This window comes from Salmo salar, chromosome ssa26 (genome assembly GCF_905237065.1).
Source record: "Salmo salar chromosome ssa26, Ssal_v3.1, whole genome shotgun sequence".
Lineage (NCBI taxonomy): Eukaryota > Metazoa > Chordata > Actinopteri > Salmoniformes > Salmonidae > Salmo > Salmo salar.
The window spans coordinates 43,253,022-43,279,274 of NC_059467.1; the positions used below are offsets into that span (position 1 = coordinate 43,253,022).

At 43.9% G+C, this 26,253-nt stretch overlaps 1 protein-coding gene across 2 annotated transcripts in view; it reads right to left on the reverse strand.

The window, feature by feature from the left end:
* Positions 1-26,253, reverse strand: part of LOC106596840 (dual specificity mitogen-activated protein kinase kinase 5) — a 167,753-nt gene that overhangs the window by 111,039 nt on the left and 30,461 nt on the right. For both annotated transcript variants that reach the window (XM_045707998.1, XM_045707997.1), the window contains 5 exons: positions 18,629-18,668; positions 16,497-16,565; positions 15,522-15,603; positions 14,433-14,494; positions 11,416-11,464 (listed from right to left, as the gene is read on the reverse strand). In XM_045707998.1, coding sequence (XP_045563954.1) covers positions 11,416-11,464; positions 14,433-14,494; positions 15,522-15,603; positions 16,497-16,565; positions 18,629-18,668 — 302 coding nt within the window. The remainder of the gene's footprint in view (positions 1-11,415; positions 11,465-14,432; positions 14,495-15,521; positions 15,604-16,496; positions 16,566-18,628; positions 18,669-26,253) is intronic.

A 26,253-nucleotide genomic window follows, 5' to 3' on the forward strand; every position in this document is an offset into this window, starting at 1 on the left:
GAATCTACTACCTTCCACCTCACTGACCTCTGTGTAGAATCTACTACCTTCCACATCACTGACCTCTGTGTAGAATCTACTACCTTCCACATCACTGAACTCTGTGTAGAATCTACTACCTTCCACATCACTGACCTCTGTGTAGAATCTACTACCTTCCACATCACTGACCTCTGTAGAATCTACTACCTTCCACATCACTGACCTCTGTAGAATCTACTACCTTCCACATCACTGACCTCTGTGTAGAATCTACTACCTTCCACATCACTGACCTCTGTGTAGAATCTACTACCTTCCACATCACTGACCTCTGTGTAGAATCTACTACCTTCCACATCACTGACCTCTGTGTAGAATCTACTACCTTCCACATCACTGACCTCTGTAGAATCTACTACCTTCCACATCACTGACCTCTGTGTAGAATCTACTACCTTCCACATCACTGACCTCTGTAGAATCTACTACCTTCTACATCACTGACCTCTGTAGAATCTACTACCTTCCACATCACTGACCTCTGTAGAATCTACTACCTTCTACATCACTGACCTCTGTGTAGAATCTACTACCTTCCACATCACTGACCTCTGTAGAATCTACTACCTTCCACATCACTGACCTCTGTGTAGAATCTACTACCTTCCACATCACTGACCTCTGTAGAATCTACTACCTTCCACATCACTGACCTCTGTAGAATCTACTACCTTCCACATCACTGACCTCTGTAGAATCTACTACCTTCCACATCACTGACCTCTGTGTAGAATCTACTACCTTCCACATCACTGACCTCTGTGAGAATCTACTACCTTCCACATCACTGACCTCTGTGTAGAATCTACTACCTTCCACATCACTGACCTCTGTAGAATCTACTACCTTCCACATCACTGACCTCTGTAGAATCTACTACCTTCCACATCACTGACCTCTGTAGAATCTACTACCTTCCACATCACTGACCTCTGTAGAATCTACTACCTTCCACATCACTGACCTCTGTTAGAATCTACTACCTTCCACATCACTGACCTCTGTAGAATCTACTACCTTCCACATCACTGAACTCTGTGTAGAATCTACTACCTTCCACATCACTGAACTCTGTGTAGAATCTACTACCTTCCACATCACTGAACTCTGTGTAGAATCTACTACCTTCCACATCACTGACCTCTGTGTAGAATCTACTACCTTCCACATCACTGACCTCTGTAGAATCTACTACCTTCCACATCACTGACCTCTGTGTAGAATCTACTACCTTCCACATCACTGACCTCTGTATAGAATCTACTACCTTCCACATCACTGACCTCTGTGTAGAATCTACTATCTTCCACATCACTGACCTCTGTGTAGAATCTACTACCTTCCACATCACTGACCTCTGTGTAGAATCCACTATCTTCCACATCACTGACCTCTGTAGAATCTACTACCTTCCACATCACTGACCTCTGTATAGAATCTACTACCTTCTACATCACTGACCTCTGTGTAGAATCTACTACCTTCCACATCACTGACCTCTGTGTAGAATCTACTACCTTCCACATCACTGACCTCTGTGAAGAATCTACTACCTTCCACATCACTGACCTCTGTGTAGAATCTACTACCTTCCACATCACTGACCTCTGTGTAGAATCTACTACCTTCCACATCACTGACCTCTGTGTAGAATCTACTACCTTCCACATCACTGACCTCTGTGTAGAATCTACTACCTTCCACATCACTGACCTCTGTGTAGAATCTACTACCTTCCACATCACTGACCTCTGTGTAGAATCTACTACCTTCCACATCACTGACCTCTGTGAGAATCTACTACCTTCCACATCACTGACCTCTGTAGAATCTACTACCTTCAACATCACTGACCTCTGTGTAGAATCTACTACCTTCCACATCACTGACCTCTGTGTAGAATCTACTACCTTCCACATCACTGACCTCTGTGTAGAATCTACTACCTTCTACATCACTGACCTCTGTAGAATCTACTACCTTCCACATCACTGACCTCTGTAGAATCTACACCCCACTCACTGACCTCTGTGTAGAATCTACTACCTTCCACATCACTGACCTCTGTGTAGAATCTACTACCTTCCACATCACTGACCTCTGTAGAATCTACTACCTTCCACATCACTGACCTCTGTAGAATCTACTACCTTCCACATCACTGACCTCTGTAGAATCTACTACCTTCTACATCACTGACCTCTGTAGAATCTACTACCTTCTACATCACTGACCTCTGTAGAATCTACTACCTTCCACATCACTGACCTCTGTGTAGAATCTACTACCTTCGACATCACTGACCTCTGTGTAGAATCTACTACCTTCCACATCACTGACCTCTGTAGAATCTACTACCTTCCACCTCACTGACCTCTGTAGAAACTACTACCTTCTACATCACTGACCTCTGTAGAAACTACTACCTTCTACATCACTGACCTCTGTAGAATCTACTACCTTCCACATCACTGACCTCTGTAGAAACTACTACCTTCTATATCACTGACCTCTGTAGAATCTACTACCTTCCACCTCACTGACCTCTGTGTAGAATCTACTACCTTCCACATCACTGACCTCTGTAGAATCTACTACCTTCCACATCACTGACCTCTGTAGAAACTACTACCTTCTACATCACTGACCTCTGTAGAATCTACTACCTTCCACCTCACTGACCTCTGTGTAGAATCTACTACCTTCCACATCACTGACCTCTGTGTAGAATCTACTACCTTCCACATCAATGAACTCTGTGTAGAATCTACTACCTTCCACATCACTGACCTCTGTGTAGAATCTACTACCTTCCACATCACTGACCTCTGTAGAATCTACTACCTTCCACATCACTGACCTCTGTGTAGAATCTACTACCTTCCACATCACTGACCTCTGTATAGAATCTACTACCTTCCACATCACTGACCTCTGTGTAGAATCTACTATCTTCCACATCACTGACCTCTGTGTAGAATCTACTACCTTCCACATCACTGACCTCTGTGTAGAATCCACTATCTTCCACATCACTGACCTCTGTAGAATCTACTACCTTCCACATCACTGACCTCTGTATAGAATCTACTACCTTCTACATCACTGACCTCTGTGTAGAATCTACTACCTTCCACATCACTGACCTCTGTGAAGAATCTACTAACTTCCACATCACTGACCTCTGTGAAGAATCTACTACCTTCCACATCACTGACCTCTGTGTAGAATCTACTACCTTCCACATCACTGACCTCTGTGTAGAATCTACTACCTTCCACATCACTGACCTCTGTGTAGAAACTACTACCTTCTACATCACTGACCTCTGTAGAATCTACTACCTTCCACATCACTGACCTCTGTAGAATCTACTACCTTCCACATCACTGAACTCTGTAGAAACTACTACCTTCAACATCACTGACCTTTGTAGAATCTACTACCTTCTACATCACTGACCTCTGTAGAATCTACTACCTTCCACATCACTGACCTCTGTAGAATCTACTACCTTCCACATCACTGACCTCTGTAGAATCTACCCTCACATCACTGACCTCTGTATAGAATCTACTACCTTCCACATCACTGACCTCTGTGTAGAATCTACTACCTTCTACATCACTGACCTCTGTGTAGAATCTACTACCTTCCACATCACTGACCTCTGTGTAGAATCGACTACCTTCCACATCACTGACCTCTGTAGAATCTACTACCTTCCACATCACTGACCTCTGTAGAATCTACTACCTTCCACATCACTGACCTCTGTGTAGAATCGACTACCTTCCACATCACTGACCTCTGTAGAATCTACTACCTTCCACATCACTGACCTCTGTAGAATCTACTACCTTCCACATCACTGACCTCTGTAGAATCTACTACCTTCCACATCACTGACCTCTGTAGAATCTACTACCTTCCACATCACTGACCTCTGTAGAATCTACTACCTTCTACATCACTGACCTCTGTAGAATCTACATCACTGACCTCTGTAGAATCTACTACCTTCCACATCACTGACCTCTGTGTAGAATCTACTACCTTCTACATCACTGACCTCTGTGTAGAATCTACTACCTTCCACATCACTGACCTCTGTAGAATCTACTACCTTCCACCTCACTGACCTCTGTAGAAACTACTACCTTCTACATCACTGACCTCTGTAGAAACTACTACCTTCTACATCACTGACCTCTGTAGAATCTACTACCTTCCACATCACTGACCTCTGTAGAAACTACTACCTTCTACATCACTGACCTCTGTAGAATCTACTACCTTCCACCTCACTGACCTCTGTGTAGAATCTACTACCTTCCACATCACTGACCTCTGTAGAATCTACTACCTTCCACATCACTGACCTCTGTAGAAACTACTACCTTCTACATCACTGACCTCTGTAGAATCTACTACCTTCCACATCACTGACCTCTGTGTAGAATCTACTACCTTCCACATCACTGACCTCTGTGTAGAATCTACTACCTTCCACATCACTGAACTCTGTGTAGAATCTACTACCTTCCACATCACTGACCTCTGTGTAGAATCTACTACCTTCCACATCACTGACCTCTGTAGAATCTACTACCTTCCACATCACTGACCTCTGTGTAGAATCTACTACCTTCCACATCACTGACCTCTGTATAGAATCTACTACCTTCCACATCACTGACCTCTGTGTAGAATCTACTATCTTCCACATCACTGACCTCTGTGTAGAATCTACTACCTTCCACATCACTGACCTCTGTAGAAACTACTACCTTCTACATCACTGACCTCTGTAGAATCTACTACCTTCCACATCACTGACCTCTGTGTAGAATCTACTACCTTCCACATCACTGACCTCTGTGTAGAATCTACTACCTTCCACATCACTGAACTCTGTGTAGAATCTACTACCTTCCACATCACTGACCTCTGTGTAGAATCTACTACCTTCCACATCACTGACCTCTGTAGAATCTACTACCTTCCACATCACTGACCTCTGTAGAATCTACTACCTTCCACATCACTGACCTCTGTAGAATCTACTACCTTCCACATCACTGACCTCTGTAGAATCTACTACCTTCTACATCACTGACCTCTGTAGAATCTACTACCTTCCACATCACTGACCTCTGTGTAGAATCTACTACCTTCCACATCACTGACCTCTGTAGAATCTACTACCTTCTACATCACTGACCTCTGTAGAATCTACTACCTTCCACATCACTGACCTCTGTAGAATCTACTACCTTCCACATCACTGACCTCTGTGTAGAATCTACTACCTTCCACATCACTGACCTCTGTAGAATCTACTACCTTCTACATCACTGACCTCTGTGTAGAATCTACTACCTTCCACATCACTGACCTCTGTGTAGAATCTACTACCTTCCACATCACTGACCTCTGTAGAATCTACTACCTTCCACATCACTGACCTCTGTGTAGACTCTACTACCTTCCACATCACTGACCTCTGTAGAATCTACTACCTTCTACATCACTGACCTCTGTGTAGAATCTACTACCTTCCACATCACTGACCTCTGTAGAATCTACTACCTTCCACATCACTGACCTCTGTAGAATCTACTACCTTCCACATCACTGAACTCTGTGTAGAATCTACTACCTTCCACATCACTGAACTAAGTGTAGAATCTACTACCTTCCACATCACTGACCTCTGTGTAGAATCTACTACCTTCCACATCACTGACCTCTGTAGAATCTACTACCTTCCACATCACTGACCTCTGTGTAGAATCTACTACCTTCCACATCACTGACCTCTGTGTAGAATCTACTACCTTCCACATCACTGACCTCTGTGTAGAATCTACTATCTTCCACATCACTGACCTCTGTGTAGAATCTACTACCTTCCACATCACTGACCTCTGTGTAGAATCCACTATCTTCCACATCACTGACCTCTGTAGAATCTACTACCTTCCACATCACTGACCTCTGTATAGAATCTACTACCTTCTACATCACTGACCTCTGTGTAGAATCTACTACCTTCCACATCACTGACCTCTGTATAGAATCTACTACCTTCCACATCACTGACCTCTGTGTAGAATCTACTACCTTCTACATCACTGACCTCTGTGTAGAATCTACTACCTTCCACATCACTGACCTCTGTGTAGAATCTACTACCTTCCACATCACTGACCTCTGTAGAATCTACTACCTTCCACATCACTGACCTCTGTGAGAATCTACTACCTTCCACATCACTGACCTCTGTAGAATCTACTACCTTCCACATCACTGACCTCTGTGTAGAATCTACTACCTTCCACATCACTGACCTCTGTAGAATCTACTACCTTCCACATCACTGACCTCTGTAGAATCTACTACCTTCCACATCACTGACCTCTGTAGAATCTACTACCTTCCACATCACTGACCTCTGTAGAATCTACTACCTTCCACATCACTGACCTCTGTGAGAATCTACTACCTTCCACATCACTGACCTCTGTAGAATCTACTACCTTCCACATCACTGACCTCTGTAGAATCTACTACCTTCCACATCACTGACCTCTGTGTAGAATCTACTACCTTCTACATCACTGACCTCTGTGTAGAATCTACTACCTTCCACATCACTGACCTCTGTAGAATCTACTACCTTCCACCTCACTGACCTCTGTAGAATCTACTACCTTCCACATCACTGACCTCTGTAGAAACTACTACCTTCCACATCACTGACCTCTGTAGAATCTACTACCTTCCACATCACTGACCTCTGTGAGAAACTACTACCTTCTACATCACTGACCTCTGTAGAATCTACTACCTTCCACCTCACTGACCTCTGTGTAGAATCTACTACCTTCCACATCACTGACCTCTGTAGAATCTACTACCTTCCACATCACTGACCTCTGTAGAATCTACTACCTTCCACATCACTGACCTCTGTAGAATCTACTACCTTCCACCTCACTGACCTCTGTGTAGAATCTACTACCTTCCACATCACTGACCTCTGTGTAGAATCTACTACCTTCCACATCACTGAACTCTGTGTAGGATCTACTACCTTCCACATCACTGACCTCTGTGTAGAATCTACTACCTTCCACATCACTGACCTCTGTAGAATCTACTACCTTCCACATCACTGACCTCTGTGTAGAATCTACTACCTTCCACATCACTGACCTCTGTATAGAATCTACTACCTTCCACATCACTGACCTCTGTGTAGAATCTACTATCTTCCACATCACTGAACTCTGTGTAGAATCTACTACCTTCCACATCACTGACCTCTGTGTAGAATCTACTACCTTCTACATCACTGACCTCTGTAGAATCTACTACCTTCCACCTCACTGACCTCTGTGTAGAATCTACTACCTTCCACATCACTGACCTCTGTAGAATCTACTACCTTCCACATCACTGACCTCTGTAGAAACTACTACCTTCTACATCACTGACCTCTGTAGAATCTACTACCTTCCACATCACTGACCTCTGTGTAGAATCTACTACCTTCCACATCACTGACCTCTGTAGAATCTACTACCTTCCACATCACTGACCTCTGTAGAATCTACTACCTTCCACATCACTGACCTCTGTAGAATCTACTACCTTCCACATCACTGACCTCTGTAGAAACTACTACCTTCTACATCACTGACCTCAGTAGAATCTACTACCTTCCACATCACTGACCTCTGTAGAATCTACTACCTTCCACATCACTGAACTCTGTGTAGAATCTACTACCTTCCACATCACTGAACTCTGTGTAGAATCTACTACCTTCCACATCACTGACCTCTGTGTAGAATCTACTACCTTCCAAAACACTGACCTCTGTATAGAATCTACTACCTTCCACATCACTGACCTCTGTGTAGAATCTACTACCTTCCACATCACTGACCTCTGTGTAGAATCTACTACCTTCCACATCACTGACCTCTGTGTAGAATCCACTATCTTCCACATCACTGACCTCTGTAGAATCTACTACCTTCCACATCACTGACCTCTGTATAGAATCTACTACCTTCTACATCACTGACCTCTGTGTAGAATCTACTACCTTCCACATCACTGACCTCTGTGAAGAATCTACTAACTTCCACATCACTGACCTCTGTGAAGAATCTACTACCTTCCACATCACTGACCTCTGTGTAGAATCTACTACCTTCCACATCACTGACCTCTGTGTAGAATCTACTACCTTCCACATCACTGACCTCTGTGTAGAAACTACTACCTTCCACATCACTGACCTCTGTAGAAACTACTACCTTCCACATCACTGACCTCTGTAGAAACTACTACCTTCAACATCACTGACCTTTGTAGAATCTACTACCTTCTACATCACTGACCTCTGTGTAGAATCTACTACCTTCCACATCACTGACCTCTGTAGAATCTACATCACTGACCTCTGTATAGAATCGACTACCTTCCACATCACTGACCTCTGTGTAGAATCTACTACCTTCTACATCACTGACCTCTGTGTAGAATCTACTACCTTCCACATCACTGACCTCTGTGTAGAATCGACTACCTTCCACATCACTGACCTCTGTGTAGAATCTACTACCTTCCACATCACTGACCTCTGTGTAGAATCTACTACCTTCTACATCACTGACCTCTGTAGAATCTACTACCTTCCACATCACTGACCTCTGTAGAATCTACTACCTTCCACATCACTGACCTCTGTAGAATCTACTACCTTCTACATCACTGACCTCTGTAGAATCTACTACCTTCTACATCACTGACCTCTGTAGAATCTACTACCTTCCACATCACTGACCTCTGTGTAGAATCTACTACCTTCTACATCACTGACCTCTGTGTAGAATCTACTACCTTCCACATCACTGACCTCTGTAGAATCTACTACCTTCCACCTCACTGACCTCTGTAGAAACTACTACCTTCCACATCACTGACCTCTGTAGAATCTACTACCTTCTACATCACTGACCTCTGTAGAATCTACTACCTTCCACATCACTGACCTCTGTAGAAACTACTACCTTCTACATCACTGACCTCTGTAGAATCTACTACCTTCCACCTCACTGACCTCTGTGTAGAATCTACTACCTTCCACATCACTGACCTCTGTAGAATCTACTACCTTCCACATCACTGACCTCTGTAGAAACTACTACCTTCTACATCACTGACCTCTGTAGAATCTACTACCTTCCACATCACTGACCTCTGTAGAATCTACTACCTTCCACATCACTGACCTCTGTAGAATCTACTATCTTCCACATCACTGACCTCTGTAGACTCTACTACCTTCCACATCACTGACCTCTGTAGAATCTACTACCTTCCACATCACTGACCTCTGTAGAAACTACTACCTTCTACATCACTGACCTCAGTAGAATCTACTACCTTCCACATCACTGACCTCTGTAGAATCTACTACCTTCCACATCACTGAACTCTGTGTAGAATCTACTACCTTCCACATCACTGACCTCTGTGTAGAATCTACTACCTTCCACATCACTGACCTCTGTGTAGAATCTACTACCTTCCACATCACTGACCTCTGTGTAGAATCTACTACCTTCCACATCACTGACCTCTGTAGAATCTACTACCTTCCACATCACTGACCTCTGTGTAGAATATACTACCTTCCACATCACTGACCTCTGTAGAATCTACTACCTTCCACATAACTGACCTCTGTAGAATCTACTACCTTCCACCTCACTGACCTCTGTAGAATCTACTACCTTCCACATCACTGACCTCTGTAGAAACTACTACCTTCCACATCACTGACCTCTGTAGAATCTACTACCTTCTACATCACTGACCTCTGTGTAGAATCTACTACCTTCCACATCACTGACCTCTGTGTAGAATCTACTACCTTCCATATCACTGACCTCTGTAGAAACTACTACCTTCTACATCACTGACCTCTGTGTAGAATCTACTACCTTCCACATCACTGACCTCTGTGTAGAATCTATTACCTTCCATATCACTGACCTCTGTAGAAACTAATACCTTCCACATCACTGACCTCTGTAGAATCTACTACCTTCTACATCACTGACCTCTGTAGAATCTACTACCTTCTACATCACTGACCTCTGTAGAATCTACTACCTTCCACATCACTGACTTCTGTGTAGAATCTACTACCTTCTACATCACTGACCTCTGTGTAGAATCTACTACCTTCCACATCACTGACCTCTGTAGAATCTACTACCTTCCACATCACTGACCTCTGTGTAGAATATACTACCTTCCACATCACTGACCTCTGTAGAATCTACTACCTTCCACATAACTGACCTCTGTAGAATCTACTACCTTCCACCTCACTGACCTCTGTAGAATCTACTACCTTCCACATCACTGACCTCTGTAGAAACTACTACCTTCCACATCACTGACCTCTGTAGAATCTACTACCTTCTACATCACTGACCTCTGTGTAGAATCTACTACCTTCCACATCACTGACCTCTGTGTAGAATCTACTACCTTCCATATCACTGACCTCTGTAGAAACTACTACCTTCTACATCACTGACCTCTGTGTAGAATCTACTACCTTCCACATCACTGACCTCTGTGTAGAATCTATTACCTTCCATATCACTGACCTCTGTAGAAACTAATACCTTCCACATCACTGACCTCTGTAGAATCTACTACCTTTCACATCACTGACCTCTGTGTAGAATCTACTACCTTCTACATCACTGACCTCTGTGTAGAATCTACTACCTTCCACATCACTGACCTCTGTGTAGAATCTACTACCTTCCACATCACTGACCTCTGTAGAATCTACTACCTTCCACATCACTGACCTCTGTAGAATCTACTACCTTCCACCTCACTGACCTCTGTATAGAATCTACTACCTTCCACATCACTGACCTCTGTGTAGAATCTACTACCTTCCACATCACTGACCTCTGTGAAGAATCTACTACCTTCCACATCACTGACCTCTGTGAAGAATCTACTACCTTCCACATCACTGACCTCTGTAAAGAATCTACTACCTTCCACATCACTGACCTCTGTGAAGAATCTACTACCTTCCACATCACTGACCTCTGTGAAGAATCTACTACCTTCCACATCACTGACCTCTGTGAAGAATCTACTACATTCCACATCACTGACCTCTGTGAAGAATCTACTACCTTTCACATCACTGACCTCTGTAGAATCTACTACCTTTCACATCACTGACCTCTGTAGAATCTACTACCTTCCACATCACTGACCTCTGTAGAATCTACTACCTTCCACATCACTGACCTCTGTGAAGAATCTTCAGGCTCCATAGATAGGTTAGGCCTTTCACTACCTGAAGACAGATAGGAGATATGGAGTTCAGAATTCAACAATACCCAGAACCACTGCTTTCAGAAACTGGTGGGCTAACTCATTTGGTAAACCATTTATATACAGGTCCTTCAGAAAGTATTCACACCCCTTGGCCTTGACTTATTCCACATGTTGTTGTTACAGCCTGAATTCAAAATTAATTAAATATTTTTTTTTCTCTCACCCATCAACACACAATACCCTATAATGTCAAAGAGAAAAAATGTTTTTAGAAACTTTAGCAAATTTATTGAAAATCAAATTCAGAAATATCTAATTTACTTAAATATTCACACCACAGAGTCAATACTTTGTAGAAGCACTTTTGCCTGTGAGTCTTTCTGTGTAAGTCTCTAAGAGCTTTCCGCACCTGGATTGTACAACACATGCCCATTATTATTTCCAAAGTTCTTCAAGCTCTGTCAAATAGTTTTTTGATCATTGTTAGACAACCATTTTCAGGTCTTACCATAGATTTTCAAGTAGATTTAAGTCAAAACTGTAACTCGGCCACTCAGGAACATTCACTGTCTTTTTTGTAAGCAACTCCAGTGTAGATTTGGCCTTGTGTTTTAGTTTATTGTCCTGCTGAAAGGTGAATTCATCTCCAAGTGTCTGGTGGAAAGCAGACTGAACCAGGTTTTCCTCTAGGATTTTGCCTGTGCTTGGCGCCATAATCCTGAAAAACTCCCCAATCCTTAATTAATTAACATGATGCAGCCACCACTATGCTTGAAAATATGGAGAGTGGTACTCAGTAAGGTGTTGTATTGGATTTGCCCCAAACATAACACATTGTATTGAGGACAAAAAGTGAATTACTTTATTGCAAACAGGATGCATGTTTGGAATATTTTTATTCTGTACAGGTTTCCTTCTTTTCACTGTCAATTAGGTTATTATTGTGGAGTAACTACAATGTTGTTGATCCATCCTCAGTTTTCTCCTAACACAGCCATTAAAATCTGAAACTGTTTTAATGTCATCATTGGCCTCATGGTGAAATCCCTGAATGGTTTCCTTCCTCTTTGGCAACTGAGTTAGGAATGACGCCTGTATCTTTGTAGTGACTGGGTGTGTTGATACACCCTCCAAAGAGTATTAATAACTTCACCGTGTTCAAAGGGATATTCAATGTCTGCTTTTTTTTTTTTTTACCCATCTACCAATAGGCGCCCTGCTTTGTGAGGAATTGGAAAACCTCCCAGGTCTTCGTGGTTGAATCTGTGTTTGAAATTCTCTGCTCGACTGAGGGACCTTACAGATAATTGTATGTGTGGGGTACAGAGATGAGGTATTAATTCAAAATTAATGTTAAATACTATTATTGCACACAGAGTGAGTCCATGCAACTTATTATGTGACTTGTTAAGCAACATTTTACTCCTGAACTTATTTAGGCTTGTCATAACAAAGGGGTTGAATACTTATTGACTCAAGACATTTCAGCTTTAATATGTAAAAAATTTATAAAATCATAATTCCACTGACATGAGGGGTATTGTGTGTAGGCCAGTGTAAAAAAAATATATTTAATCCATGTTGAAATCAGGCTGGAACACAACATGTAGAATAAGTCAAGGGGTGTGAATACTGTGTGAAGGCCATGTATCTGCTCATTGATCATGGACTGTACACAACATGCTTACTAGTCCAGAGCCACAGAGTTGCATAGCTACTTTGTATCTTTACGTTCTTGATATCAAAACCATTTGCTTTTATATGACTACAGCGAGCAGCAAAGACTTTAAGGATTCACATATTTTGGTTTATTATTGAGAAAGAAGATTCGACCACAAAACAACGTGCCAAATCTACTTCTCAATTCAGACAGAATCAAAAGATCTGATTGGACTGTGACTCTGGTGCCAAAACAACTGGTGTGCATACGCAGCATCCATCTCGCCCTCCCGGGTGCTTTTCCCAGCGATAATTAACAGCTCTGACAGTGAGAGAGGGGGAAGAGAGGGAGGAGAGCTGTGAATGAGAATTAACGCTGACTAAATAGCTGTCAATGTTTGATTACAGGCTGAATCAGAGGGAGAGGGGCTAATAGAGGTGGAAACGCCCACGTTAGGCTGAATCAAACGCTCCTCTGTGCTGTGATGCTTGAGTGTGTGTGTGTGTGTGTGTGTGTGTGTGTGTGTGTGTGTGTGTGTGAGAGAGAGAGTCCATTTCATCCCTTTCTCACTGATGAAGGCTACTTGGGAGATTCACACCTGTTGGCCACACTTGCCAAAATGGGTAAACTTTACCCGCAAGAGTCTCAAAGTTATTAATTGAGTTATTATTTACTGAATTGGACAGAATGATGAATTGTAGGCGATTTGTCAAACCTGTAATTCCCATGCAAAGCTACCTGATCCATTGTCTTCCTAGGTGATGCTTTACAGAATGAGTCTCATTTTAAATAGCTGTGGTGAGTTCTAGAATATGAGAGTCTCATTTTAAATAGCTGTGGTCAGTTCTAGAATATGAGAGTCTAATTTTAAATAGCTGTGGTCAGTTCTAGAATATGAGAGTCTCATTTTAAATAGCTGTGGTGAGTTCTAGAATATGAGAGTCTCATTTTAAATAGCTGTGGTCAGTTCTAGAATATGAGAGTCTCATTTTAAATAGCTGTGGTCAGTTCTAGAATATGAGAGTCTCATTTTAAATAGCTGTGGTCAGTTCTAGAATATGAGAGTCTCATTTTAAATAGCTGTGGTCAGTTCTAGAATATGAGAGTCTCATTTTAAATAGCTGTGGTCAGTTCTAGAATATGAGCGTCTCATTTTAAATAGCTGTGGTCAGTTCTAGAATATGAGAGTCTCATTTTAAATAGCTGTGGTGAGTTCTAGAATATGAGAGTCTCATTTTAAATAGCTGTGGTGAGTTCTAGAATATGAGAGTCTCATTTTAAATAGCTGTGGTCAGTTAGTTTGAAAGCTGAAAGGCTGTTCACTCACCGCCACAGAGATCCTACCCAACACATGTTCTGGGATCCTCCTGTATACGTCCAGAGAGCCACCTGCGCGCGCACACACACACACACACACACACACACACACACACACACACACACACACACACACACACACACACACACACACACACACACACACACACACACACACACACACACACACACACACAGTTGAGTGTTGATGGACGCATGCTGACAGGTCGTCCATCGAGGGAGACAATGTGTTATAACTGAGAAATCACTGTGTTAAATTCACACACACACACACACTCCCACCCTTGTAGCTTTTAGCAAAGATGCATGCTAGCCCCTAGCCACTGAAGATGACAGTCTTCCTCTAAGTAGAAGTGTAAATGGATACAGGGTGGTAAGAGGTTTGACATTCCAGCTTTCATAGAGCTCTGGATGGGAGTGGAGTAAAGGCCTCAGCTAGCCACAGCCACAGCCTCAACACTAACACTCACCCCAGCCAGCCTCAACACTCACCCCAGCCAGCCTCAACACTCACCCCAGCCAGCCTCAACACTCACCCCAGCCAGCCTCAACACTCACCCCAGCCAGCCTCAACACTAACACTCACCCCAGCCTCAACACTAACACTCACCCCAGCCTCAACACTAACACTCACCCCAGCCAGCCTCAACACTAACACTCACCCCAGCCAGCCTCAACACTAACACTCACCCCAGCCAGCCTCAACACTAACACTCACCCCAGCCAGCCTCAACACTCACCCCAGCCAGCCTCAACACTCACCCCAGCCAGCCTCAACACTCACCCCAGCCAGCCTCAACACTCACCCCAGCCAGCCTCAACACTCACCCCAGCCAGCCTCAACACTCACCCCAGCCTCAACACTAACCCCAGCCTCAACACTCACCCCAGCCTCAACACTCACCCCAGCCTCAACACTCACCCCAGCCTCAACACTCACCCCAGCCTCAGCCTCAACACTCACCCCAGCCTCAACACTCACCCCAGGCTCAACACTCACCCCAGCCTCAACACTCACCCCAGCCTCAACACTCACCCCAGCCTCAGCCTCAACACTCACCCCAGCCTCAACACTCACCGTCCATATACTCTGTGCATATGGAGATCCTGTTCTCTACAAAGAAGGCACTGTAGAAGGTTATAATGTAGGAGGAATCACACTGCAAAACAAAAAGACAATTAACACAGTTCATCCACTCATTAATTAACATTGACGCATGTTGCAGTATTTATTGTTGAACTGTTTAGTTAGCCCATTTCACAGTCTACCTCAGAAGAAAAGGAGAGGTCTGGGGTAAATTATTGAGAGGGCTTATCAGCAATCACGTGTTCCTGCCTCGTGCGTGCGTATATCGACAATCCCTGGCTTGCCACACAGGAGGAGAGGAGATCCACTCAGATAAAAGGTGCTCCATGAACTAGTCTAAAGTAACAGAGTAGACTAAACAGGTCTGGCAGGTCTGATAAGAGAGGCTTCAGCTGGGGGAGAGATCTGACTACATGATTTGGGCCAGTTGGGGGAGAGGTTTGACTACATGATTTGGGCCAGTTGGGGGAGAGATTTGACTACATGATTTGGGCCAGTTGGGGGAGAGATTTGACTACATGATTTGGGCCAGTTGGGGGAGAGGTTTGACTACATGATTTGGGCCAGTTGGGGGAGAGATTTGACTACATGGTTTGGGCCAGTTGGGGGAGAGGTTTGACTACATGATTTGGGCCAGTTGGGGGAGAGGTTTGACTACATGGTTTGGGCCAGTTGAGGGAGAGGTTTGACTACATGGTTTGGGCCAGTTGGGGGAGAGGTTTGACTACATGATTTGGGCCAGTTGGGGGAGAGATTTGACTACATGGTTTGGGCCAGTTGAGGGAGAGGTTTGACTACATGGTTTGGGCCAGTTGGGGGAGAGGTTTGACTACATGGTTTGGGCCAGTTAGGGGAGAGGTTTGACTACAAGATTTGGGACAGTTGAGGGAGAGATTTGACTACATGATTTGGGCCATATGGGGGAGAGATTTGACCAGTTTGGGGCTCTAGAGAATAGAAGCTGACCTTGTAGAGGATCTCCAACTCGGACATGATCTGTTTCTGTAGCTCCACTGTGATGTCCAGAGGAATGACCTGTAAAGTCACAAGCACAGCCCAAATGAGATACCAGTGTAACCAGTGCACTGGTTAATATGCAAGCACGCACACACCGCTAAAGCACTTCAAAAACACACACAGAAACATTTAAAGCAATGTACATTATTATTATAATGGAACTATGGGTCAAAATAATCCTGCACTGGTGGTAACAAATGACCTAGAAACCTTGTAGAGAAACTCATGATTCTTTCATGCCAACCTATCTGGATAGTGTGGATACCATACGGTAAATGGGCACTACCAGGGGTGTGAATTCTGATCTGGCCGCACTGAGCTTAGCTAATAGCTACAACAGTGGCACGCTAGCATTAGCAAAGATTAGCTAAACTTGCAGCTTATCATTGATTACAGGTTATAGAGAGAAGGGAGTAGCTACATGTAAACATCATTGATTACAGGTCAGAGAGAGAAGGGAGTAGCTACATGTAAACATCATTGATTACAGGTTAGAGAGAGAAGGGAGTAGCTACATGTAAATATCATTGATTACAGGTTAGAGAGAGAAGGGAGTAGCTACATATAAACATCATTGATTACAGGTTAGAGAGAGAAGGGAGTAGCTACATGTAAACATCATTGATTACAGGTTAGAGAGAGAAGGGAGTAGCTACATGTAAACATCATTGATTACAGGTTAGAGAGAGAAGGGAGTAGCTACATGTAAACATCATTGATTACAGGTTAGAGAGAGAAGGGAGTAGCTACATGTAAACATCATTGATTACAGGTTATAGAGAGAAGGGAGTAGCTACATGTAAACATCATTGATTACAGGTTAGAGAGAGAAGGGAGTAGCTACATGTAAACATCATTGATTACAGGTTAGAGAGAGAAGGGAGTAGCTACATGTAAACATCATTGATTACAGGTTAGAGAGAGAAGGGAGTAGCTACATGTAAACATCATTGATTACAGGTTAGAGAGAGAAGGGAGTAGCTACATGTAAATATCATTGATTACAGGTTAGAGAGAGAAGGGAGTAGCTACATGTAAATATCATTGATTACAGGTTAGAGAGAGAAGGGAGTAGCTACATGTAAACATCATTGATTACAGGTTAGAGAGAGAAGGGAGTAGCTACATGTAAACATCATTGATTACAGGTTAGAGAGAGAAGGGAGTAGCTACATGTAAACATCATTGATTACAGGTTAGAGAGAGAAGGGAGTAGCTACATGTAAACATCATTGATTACAGGTTATAGAGAGAAGGGAGTAGCTACATGTAAACATCATTGATTACAGGTTAGAGAGAGAAGGGAGTAGCTACATGTAAACATCATTGATTACAGGTTATAGAGAGAAGGGAGTAGCTACATGTAAACATCATTGATTACAGGTTAGAGAGAGAAGGGAGTAGCTACATGTAAACATCATTGATTACAGGTTATAGAGAGAAGGGAGTAGCTACATGTAAACATCATTGATTACAGGTTAGAGAGAGAAGGGAGTAGCTACATGTAAACATCATTGATTACAGGTTAGAGAGAGAAGGGAGTAGCTACATGTAAACATCATTGATTACAGGTTAGAGAGAGAAGGGAGTAGCTACATGTAAACATCATTGATTACAGGTTAGAGAGAGAAGGGAGTAGCTACATGTAAACATCATTGATTACAGGTTAGAGAGAGAAGGGAGTAGCTACATATAAACATCATTGATTACAGGTTAGAGAGAGAAGGGAGTAGCTACATGTAAACATCATTGATTACAGGTTAGAGAGAGAAGGGAGTAGCTACATGTAAACATCATTGATTACAGGTTAGAGAGAGAAGGGAGTAGCTACATGTAACGAGGGTCAAGGAGGTACCCATTACATCTACCTTCCATTCCACTCCAATAGATTAGATTACTGGTAGAATTACAGAGCATGAGAACAAAGTGGAAATATGAACCAATGAGAGAGGGGGGGATCACAGAGGTTGAGAAGCATAGAAAATGAAAGAGGGAGGGGAAAAGGACAGAGGTAGAGATACAGAAGAAGACTAGTGTAGTTGAACGTGAAAAGGTTACAGCAGTACATCTGTTGATCTCACCTTCACCGCCATCACTCTGTTGCCGAGAAGATGGTACGCTCTGTGGGAGAGAAAGAGAGAAAACATTAACATAGCTCAACAAAGAATACGCCAGCGCTTCAGAAAAGTCCCTACTAAACTATTTCACACATTAAAACAACCCCTGTTACTGTTCATTCATCCGGGCCTTTAAAGTCATCATGTGACTGAAAATATGTTGAGTGGAAAAGGATTTGGATGAACATCACTACATTCAGAATGGACATTCAGTAGAGAGGTCCAGACTAAACATGCTTATTCAAATCAGCCATCCACAATTTTCCTAGTTGGTGAGTTATAACATGAAGAAAGGGGTGTTGTCATAAAGGAAACCGTAGAATCCAAATGAGCATGACAACATGTCTCTTAGTCTAACAGTATTTCCATCATTAAAAGGTCAGAGGTCAAAACAATAGCCTTCATGACACATGGCCATTGAGGCCAGTCAGTCCTGTATCGTCACAGTTCTCCAGACAGGTTTCAGGTGGCAGGTAAACCAAACAGCCAAGGAGCGCCGGCTGGCCTAGCCGACCTTAATGATTTAATTATGAAACTCCTTAATGCCCACCGTCGGGTTTAGTTACCGGGCAAGAGGGTCGGTTTACCAAAAGCGCCAATGTCTCAACATCCAATCCTCTTGTCCCCGTGGAACAGCTGCCGGGGGTGAGGGGCACAGGGAGGGCGTACGTCACCAGTTTGTTTACGACAGCCAGGTATACTGGATACCTCCCGCGGTTTCACCTGTCAACAGGGTAGGCCGGCGTGTATGTGCTCAGACCAGGGTGTGTGATTAAAATGTGGTAGATAGGAGCATCGTGTTACACCTCTAAACTGGCCCTTTAATTAATGACACCTCTTAGTGTCTCGTCTGGGTCGTCTGATAACTACCCTCCAGTCAGGACAAACATTAGTCTATCCCTCGAATGCCGGGCGCTCAGCGCTGGACGTACCAACACACTGTTTCTATTTAGATATTTATTGACAATGGAATTTTTAACTTGGTTTTAGCTTTATATGTAACAACTTCGTATCATAAGGTTTACTATAAGCATTCATGTCAGGTACTGGGTCCTAATTAGAGCTGAGTCTTAAATGCATGAAGACATTATAATGCATCAAGCACAGGTCCTTCGTAGGAACGGCTAACACTTTTTCCATCCCTGACTGTTTTCAGGTGAACACTCCTTTAGGGCTGGAAAAGGCCTCGGTGTATTTGAGGTGTACTTTCACCTTTTAGTTTTGATGTCTTACTCCTCCTTTAAGCTACAATCAATATCAATTAAGCACGACTACTGGTTCTTAATTAAGACAAGAGGAAGAAGTTAATTGAGACCAGAGCGGAGAGCCAGAGATGTTAAATACTGATTGGACTGATTCTGTGTGTAGCAAACGAACAGAGCAAGTAATCATTATTTTATCACACTGAACATGTTCAGGTTCACAGGAAAAACCTGCCGACTCACTCAGGAAGATGTTCCTTTACGATGACACAACTTTGTGCCTTGTCGTGATTAGTAACTGCTTGGAGGATAACCTCTCTTTTGTCACGTCTGCACCATTCTGTCACTAATGAACCGGGAAACTAGGGGACATGCAGGTGAACCATAACAACAGCTGTTGTGAAGATACAAGATCACATTTAAATCTAACAGTCCCCTCAGGATGAGTGTGTCACTTCTACCAGGCATTTTAGTAGCCTAATGTTCCCCAGAATGCCTTCCTCTACTCCCCAACAGAGTGATGACACGACGACAGTACAACCTCACTGTTAGAGTGAGTGAGTAGTCGAACTCCAGTCTCTGTCCTCCATGCAGCCTGTAATGTGGTGGGCCCAGTAGATCCACTGTCCTTGATGCCCCTCAGGGCCAACCCTCCACCGGTGAGTTACAGTGACAGGCCTGGTGACTAGAGGACCTGGGAGCAAGGTTACCCAGCCGCCCGTCCCCACCCCCTCTTCCCCCCGTCCTGACCCCAGTAAACGTGCCCCATTGCCTGGATCTTATTTACACTCCAGCCCCTGGTGTAATAAAAGCTCCACCATGCAGTATTCATGGGCCTGGCTGGCTCTCTAAAGCGGCCCCCGAGCGGGCGGTCAGGGCTGGAGCGGTTGGTTTACAGTGCCACAGGGGTGGCAGGCAAGGCGACCTCTCTTCCAGCCAGACACTCTCACCTGAGACGGCCCAACCAGAACGACCACAGCGACTGCCAAACAGAGACTGACCTACCTAAGTTAAGAGTACATCGCTCTGCAGATGAAGAGGCTAGCCGGTACGACCACACCACTACAAAGTCACAAAGATGAGACATTACACAGACCCTCAACTATGAATATAAACAGAGGTTATATCCCCATGGTTATCAGTGGTGTCAGTTTCCCAGTCACCTGAGACCACGAAAAGCAGAGACAGAGGTGACGGAGGGAAGGAAAAGCAGAGACAGAGGTGACGGAGGGAAGGAAAAGCAGAGACAGAGGTGACGGAGGGAAGGAAAAGCAGAGACAGAGGTGACGGAGGGAAGGAAAAGCAGAGACAGAGGTGACGGAGGGAAGGAAAAGCAGAGACAGAGGTGACGGAGGGAAGGAAAAGCAGAGACAGAGGTGACGGAGGGAAGGAAAAGCAGAGACAGAGGTGACGGAGGGAAGGAAAAGCAGAGACAGAGGTGACGGAGGGAAGGAAAAGCAGAGACAGAGGTGACGGAGGGAAGGAAAAGCAGAGACAGAGGTGACGGAGGGAAGGAAAAGCAGAGACAGAGGTGACGGAGGGAAGGAAAAGCAGAGACAGAGGTGACGGAGGGAAGGAAAAGCAGAGACAGAGGTGACGGAGGGAAGGAAAAGCAGAGACAGAGGTGATGAGGGAAGGAAAAGCAGAGACAGAGGTGATGAGGGAAGGAAAAGCAGAGACAGAGGTGACGGAGGGAAGGAAAAGCAGAGACAGAGGTGACGGAGGGAAGGAAAAGCAGAGACAGAGGTGACGGAGGGAAGGAAAAGCAGAGACAGAGGTGACGGAGGGAAGGAAAAGCAGAGACAGAGGTGACGGAGGGAAGGAAAAGCAGAGACAGAGGTGACGGAGGGAAGGAAAAGCAGAGACAGAGGTGACGGAGGGAAGGAAAAGCAGAGACAGAGGTGACGGAGGGAAGGAAAAGCAGAGACAGAGGTGACGGAGGGAAGGAAAAGCAGAGACAGAGGTGATGGAGGGAAGGAAAAGCAGAGACAGAGGTGACGGAGGGAAGGAAAAGCAGAGACAGAGGTGATGAGGGAAGGAAAAGCAGAGACAGAGGTGATGAGGGAAGGAAAAGCAGAGACAGAGGTGACGGAGGGAAGGAAAAGCAGAGACAGAGGTGACGGAGGGAAGGAAAAGCAGAGACAGAGGTGACGGAGGGAAGGAAAAGCAGAGACAGAGGTGACGGAGGGAAGGAAAAGCAGAGACAGAGGTGATGGAGGGAAGGAAAAGCAGAGACAGAGGTGATGGAGGGAAGGAAAAGCAGAGACAGAGGTGACGGAGGGAAGGAAAAGCAGAGACAGAGGTGACGGAGGGAAGGAAAAGCAGAGACAGAGGTGACGGAGGGAAGGAAAAGCAGAGACAGAGGTGATGGAGGGAAGGAAAAGCAGAGACAGAGGTGATGGAGGGAAGGAAAAGCAGAGACAGAGGTGACGGAGGGAAGGAAAAGCAGAGACAGAGGTGACGGAGGGAAGGAAAAGCAGAGACAGAGGTGATGGAGGGAAGGAAAAGCAGAGACAGAGGTGACGGAGGGAAGGAAAAGCAGAGACAGAGGTGACGGAGGGAAGGAAAAGCAGAGACAGAGGTGACGGAGGGAAGGAAAAGCAGAGACAGAGGTGATGGAGGGAAGGAAAAGCAGAGACAGAGGTAGATTGGTAGAGCATGGTGTTTGCAACGCCAGCATGGTGTGTGTGCAACGCCAGGGTTGTGGGTTCGATTCCCACGGGGGGCCAGTACAATTTTTTTTTTTTAAATGCATGAAATGAAATGTATGCATTCACTACTGTAAGTCGCTCTGGATAAGAGCGTCTGCTAAATGACTAAAACTGTAAAATGTAAAGGAAAAGCAGAAACAGAGGTGATGGAGGGAAAGGAGAGAAAACAGAGGTAAAAAAGGAGCTTAAATAAACCTTGACGTGGTCAGGTGCTAAACAGACCAGGCATTTCAACCCTACTTTATGGCCTGCAGCTTAAGCTATAGTAACCAACTAACACATTAACAGGCAGAAATGTACCTGCTCCCCACGTCTAAATCAATGGGAGATCAATAAGAAAACAACTAGGCTGGGGGACTTTGGGAGAGGCCATGCCGGTGTCTAAGTGGATGTAACTGCATGTAAATGTACTTGTTCTAATTGCGCAGGTCCATCAGGCACGGAATGGCCACCTGTCCCCACACTAGTTATTTATAACCTGGTAGGACAGGCTGGACCTCAGAGAGGGAGAGTAGGAAGTCGTAAAAAAACAAGGGACAACATTGATGGATCACCAGGTCAGAGACACAGAGGATAGCCAAGGTGTCAGCAACATCCAATTGAGTGTAAATGTCCGTGGGTCATAAACAGGGTTAAGGGTTAAAGGTGGAGAGCCTTAAGTGGAGCTATTCACACTAGATAAGCTTAATATAAACCAGGCCAATAGGGAGACGGAGGAGAGATAATGACCTTCTTCAGAGGAGACCATGTTCACATTACAACATTTACTTTCAAATGAGGAGACTGGCTGGGGCGTTTTATTTATTTACTCTTATTTTAGCAGGTAAATTCTCATTTACAGCAATGACCTGAGGAATAGTTACAGGGGAGAAGAAGGGGGGATGAATGAGCCAATTGAAAGCTGGGGACGATTCGGTGGCCAATTTAGTCTGCTCCCCACAGTCTTGGAGGCAGTAAGTATGTATAAGGATGTGTGTGTGTGTGTACAGTATGCGTAGATAATCATGTGTGTGTGTGTGTATAATATGTATGTCATTGGGTTAGCAACACTTCATACTCTGACATATAATAGCAGCAGTACAAAACACAAAGCCCAACAGAGAAGCCCACCAAATTATTTTTAAAGAAAGCAATTTACAGTAATACTCCAGGTGCCTTACTCTGTGGGGAAAAACCCTCTGTGCATGTTTGACGGTCAAAGTGGTTTGTGTTTTACATTAACCAAAAGTGTTTAGGGTAGAGGTGACATAGGACACAAGAATACAGATATTACAGGCCCTATTTTCCCCTTAGGGCAGCGCCCTGTGTTCGTACAGATATCCACACACGCTGGGTCCCCTTGCTGTCCCCAGCCTGGGACCAGGAACAACTGGGCTCTCTCTCCATCTGCTGTGTACAACACATTAACATCTGAAGGCACAAGCAGTGGTCTGGGATTCACATGCAGAACAGACAGACAGATGGACAGACAGACAGACAGACCAGAGGAGATGCAGGATCAACAGAAACAGTGTGAATGGAAGAAAACAAACACAATGACAGACAAGACAATGAAACCTAAGCCTCTACAGATGTAAGATCTTCATTTGATCAGCCTGTTGCAGGAGAACTTTCCTGCAGTGCAGCATATTTAAAACTTGTAGTGTATTTTGAGGTTTAAAAAGGCTTCTGTAGTTTGTAATTTCCACTTCGAAATTTCAGACTTGATTTTTTCCTTTATGAAAAAATGTATCAACCCCTAGAAAAATGTTGATACATTATAATCCACATAATAATTAATATTTGCTGTTGGATTATATTCCTGCTGTAGCAAACTGGCTCAAATGAAGATCCTTCATCTGTAGCAGTCAGTAAGTCTGGTCGTGCACCAAAACACAATGTCTGACTGACAGACAGACAGGTTACTAAACCCTAACCCTGTGAGTAGAGGACAGACACCAAGCCTGTACGTGTGTCTTGGTCAGTGGTGATAATGTGACAATGACACCAGAGGGCAGAGAGAGATGCCAGAGTGATTCCTATAGGCTCACCATCCACTCCCCAAACTCCACCTGGACTTCCTCTGATCTCTCCACTGAACCTCATTAAGCAGCTGATTGGATAAGCTCAGCCACATTGTCCTTGTCTTTCAAGAAACAGCAGGAGGACAACAGGATCCTGAACAACAACTAGACAAGTCAGGAACTAAGCCTACTGTACTTCAGCCAATCAAGTGATTTAGATGCCAAGTAATACCCTTGAGGTCAGGTGTAGAATGTAGTCTAGTGTTCGAGGTAATCATTGCACAGTGCGGATTAAAGTTGGCAGACGTCTAATTGTTGCTGAGGATTTGTCAGCCTTTGACCAGGTTAATATGTGGCTAAACTACCGTACATCACTGTTTGGTGTAAGGCTACTGCATATATTACAAATATACAGCCTGATAGGAACCAACTCCATCTATGTAAACAGTCAGGTGAAATGTACAGCCTGATAAGAACCAACTCCATCTATGTAAACAGTCAGGTGAAATGTACAGCCTGATAAGAACCAACTCCATCTATGTAAACAGTCAGGTGAAATGTACAGCCTGATAAGAACCAACTCCATCTATGTAAACAGTCAGGTGAAATGTACAGCCTGATAAGAACCAACTCCATCTATGTAAACAGTCAGGTGAAATGTACAGCCTGATAAGAACCAACTCCATCTATGTAAACAGTCAGGTGAAATGTACAGCCTGATAAGAACCAACTCCATCTATGTAAACAGTCAGGTGAAATGTACAGCCTGATAAGAACCAACTCCATCTATGTAAACAGTCAGGTGAAATGTACAGCCTGATAAGAACCAACTCCATCTATGTAAACAGTCAGGTGAAATGTACAGCCTGATAAGAACCAACTCCATCTATGTAAACAGTCAGGTGAAATGTACAGCCTGATAAGAACCAACTCCATCTATGTAAACAGTCAGGTGAAATGTACAGCCTGATAAGAACCAACTCCATCTATGTAAACAGTCAGGTGAAATGTACAGCCTGATAAGAACCAACTCCATCTATGTAAACAGTCAGGTGAAATGTACAGCCTGATAAGAACCAACTCCATCTATGTAAACAGTCAGGTGAAATGTACAGCCTGATAAGAACCAACTCCATCTATGTAAACAGTCAGGTGAAATGTACAGCCTGATAAGAACCAACTCCATCTATGTAAACAGTCAGGTGAAATGTACAGCCTGATAAGAACCAACTCCATCTATGTAAACAGTCAGGTGAAATGTACAGCCTGATAAGAACCAACTCCATCTATGTAAACAGTCAGGTGAAATGTACAGCCTGATAAGAACCAACTCCATCTATGTAAACAGTCAGGTGAAATGTACAGCCTGATAAGAACCAACTCCATCTATGTAAACAGTCAGGTGAAATGTACAGCCTGATAAGAACCAACTCCATCTATGTAAACAGTCAGGTGAAATGTACAGCCTGATAAGAACCAACTCCATCTATGTAAACAGTCAGGTGAAATGTACAGCCTGATAGGAACCAACTCCATCTATGTAAACAGTCAGGTGAAATGTACAGCCTGATAAGAACCAACTCCATCTATGTAAACAGTCAGGTGAAATGTACAGCCTGATAAGAACCAACTCCATCTATGTAAACAGTCAGGTGAAATGTACAGCCTGATAA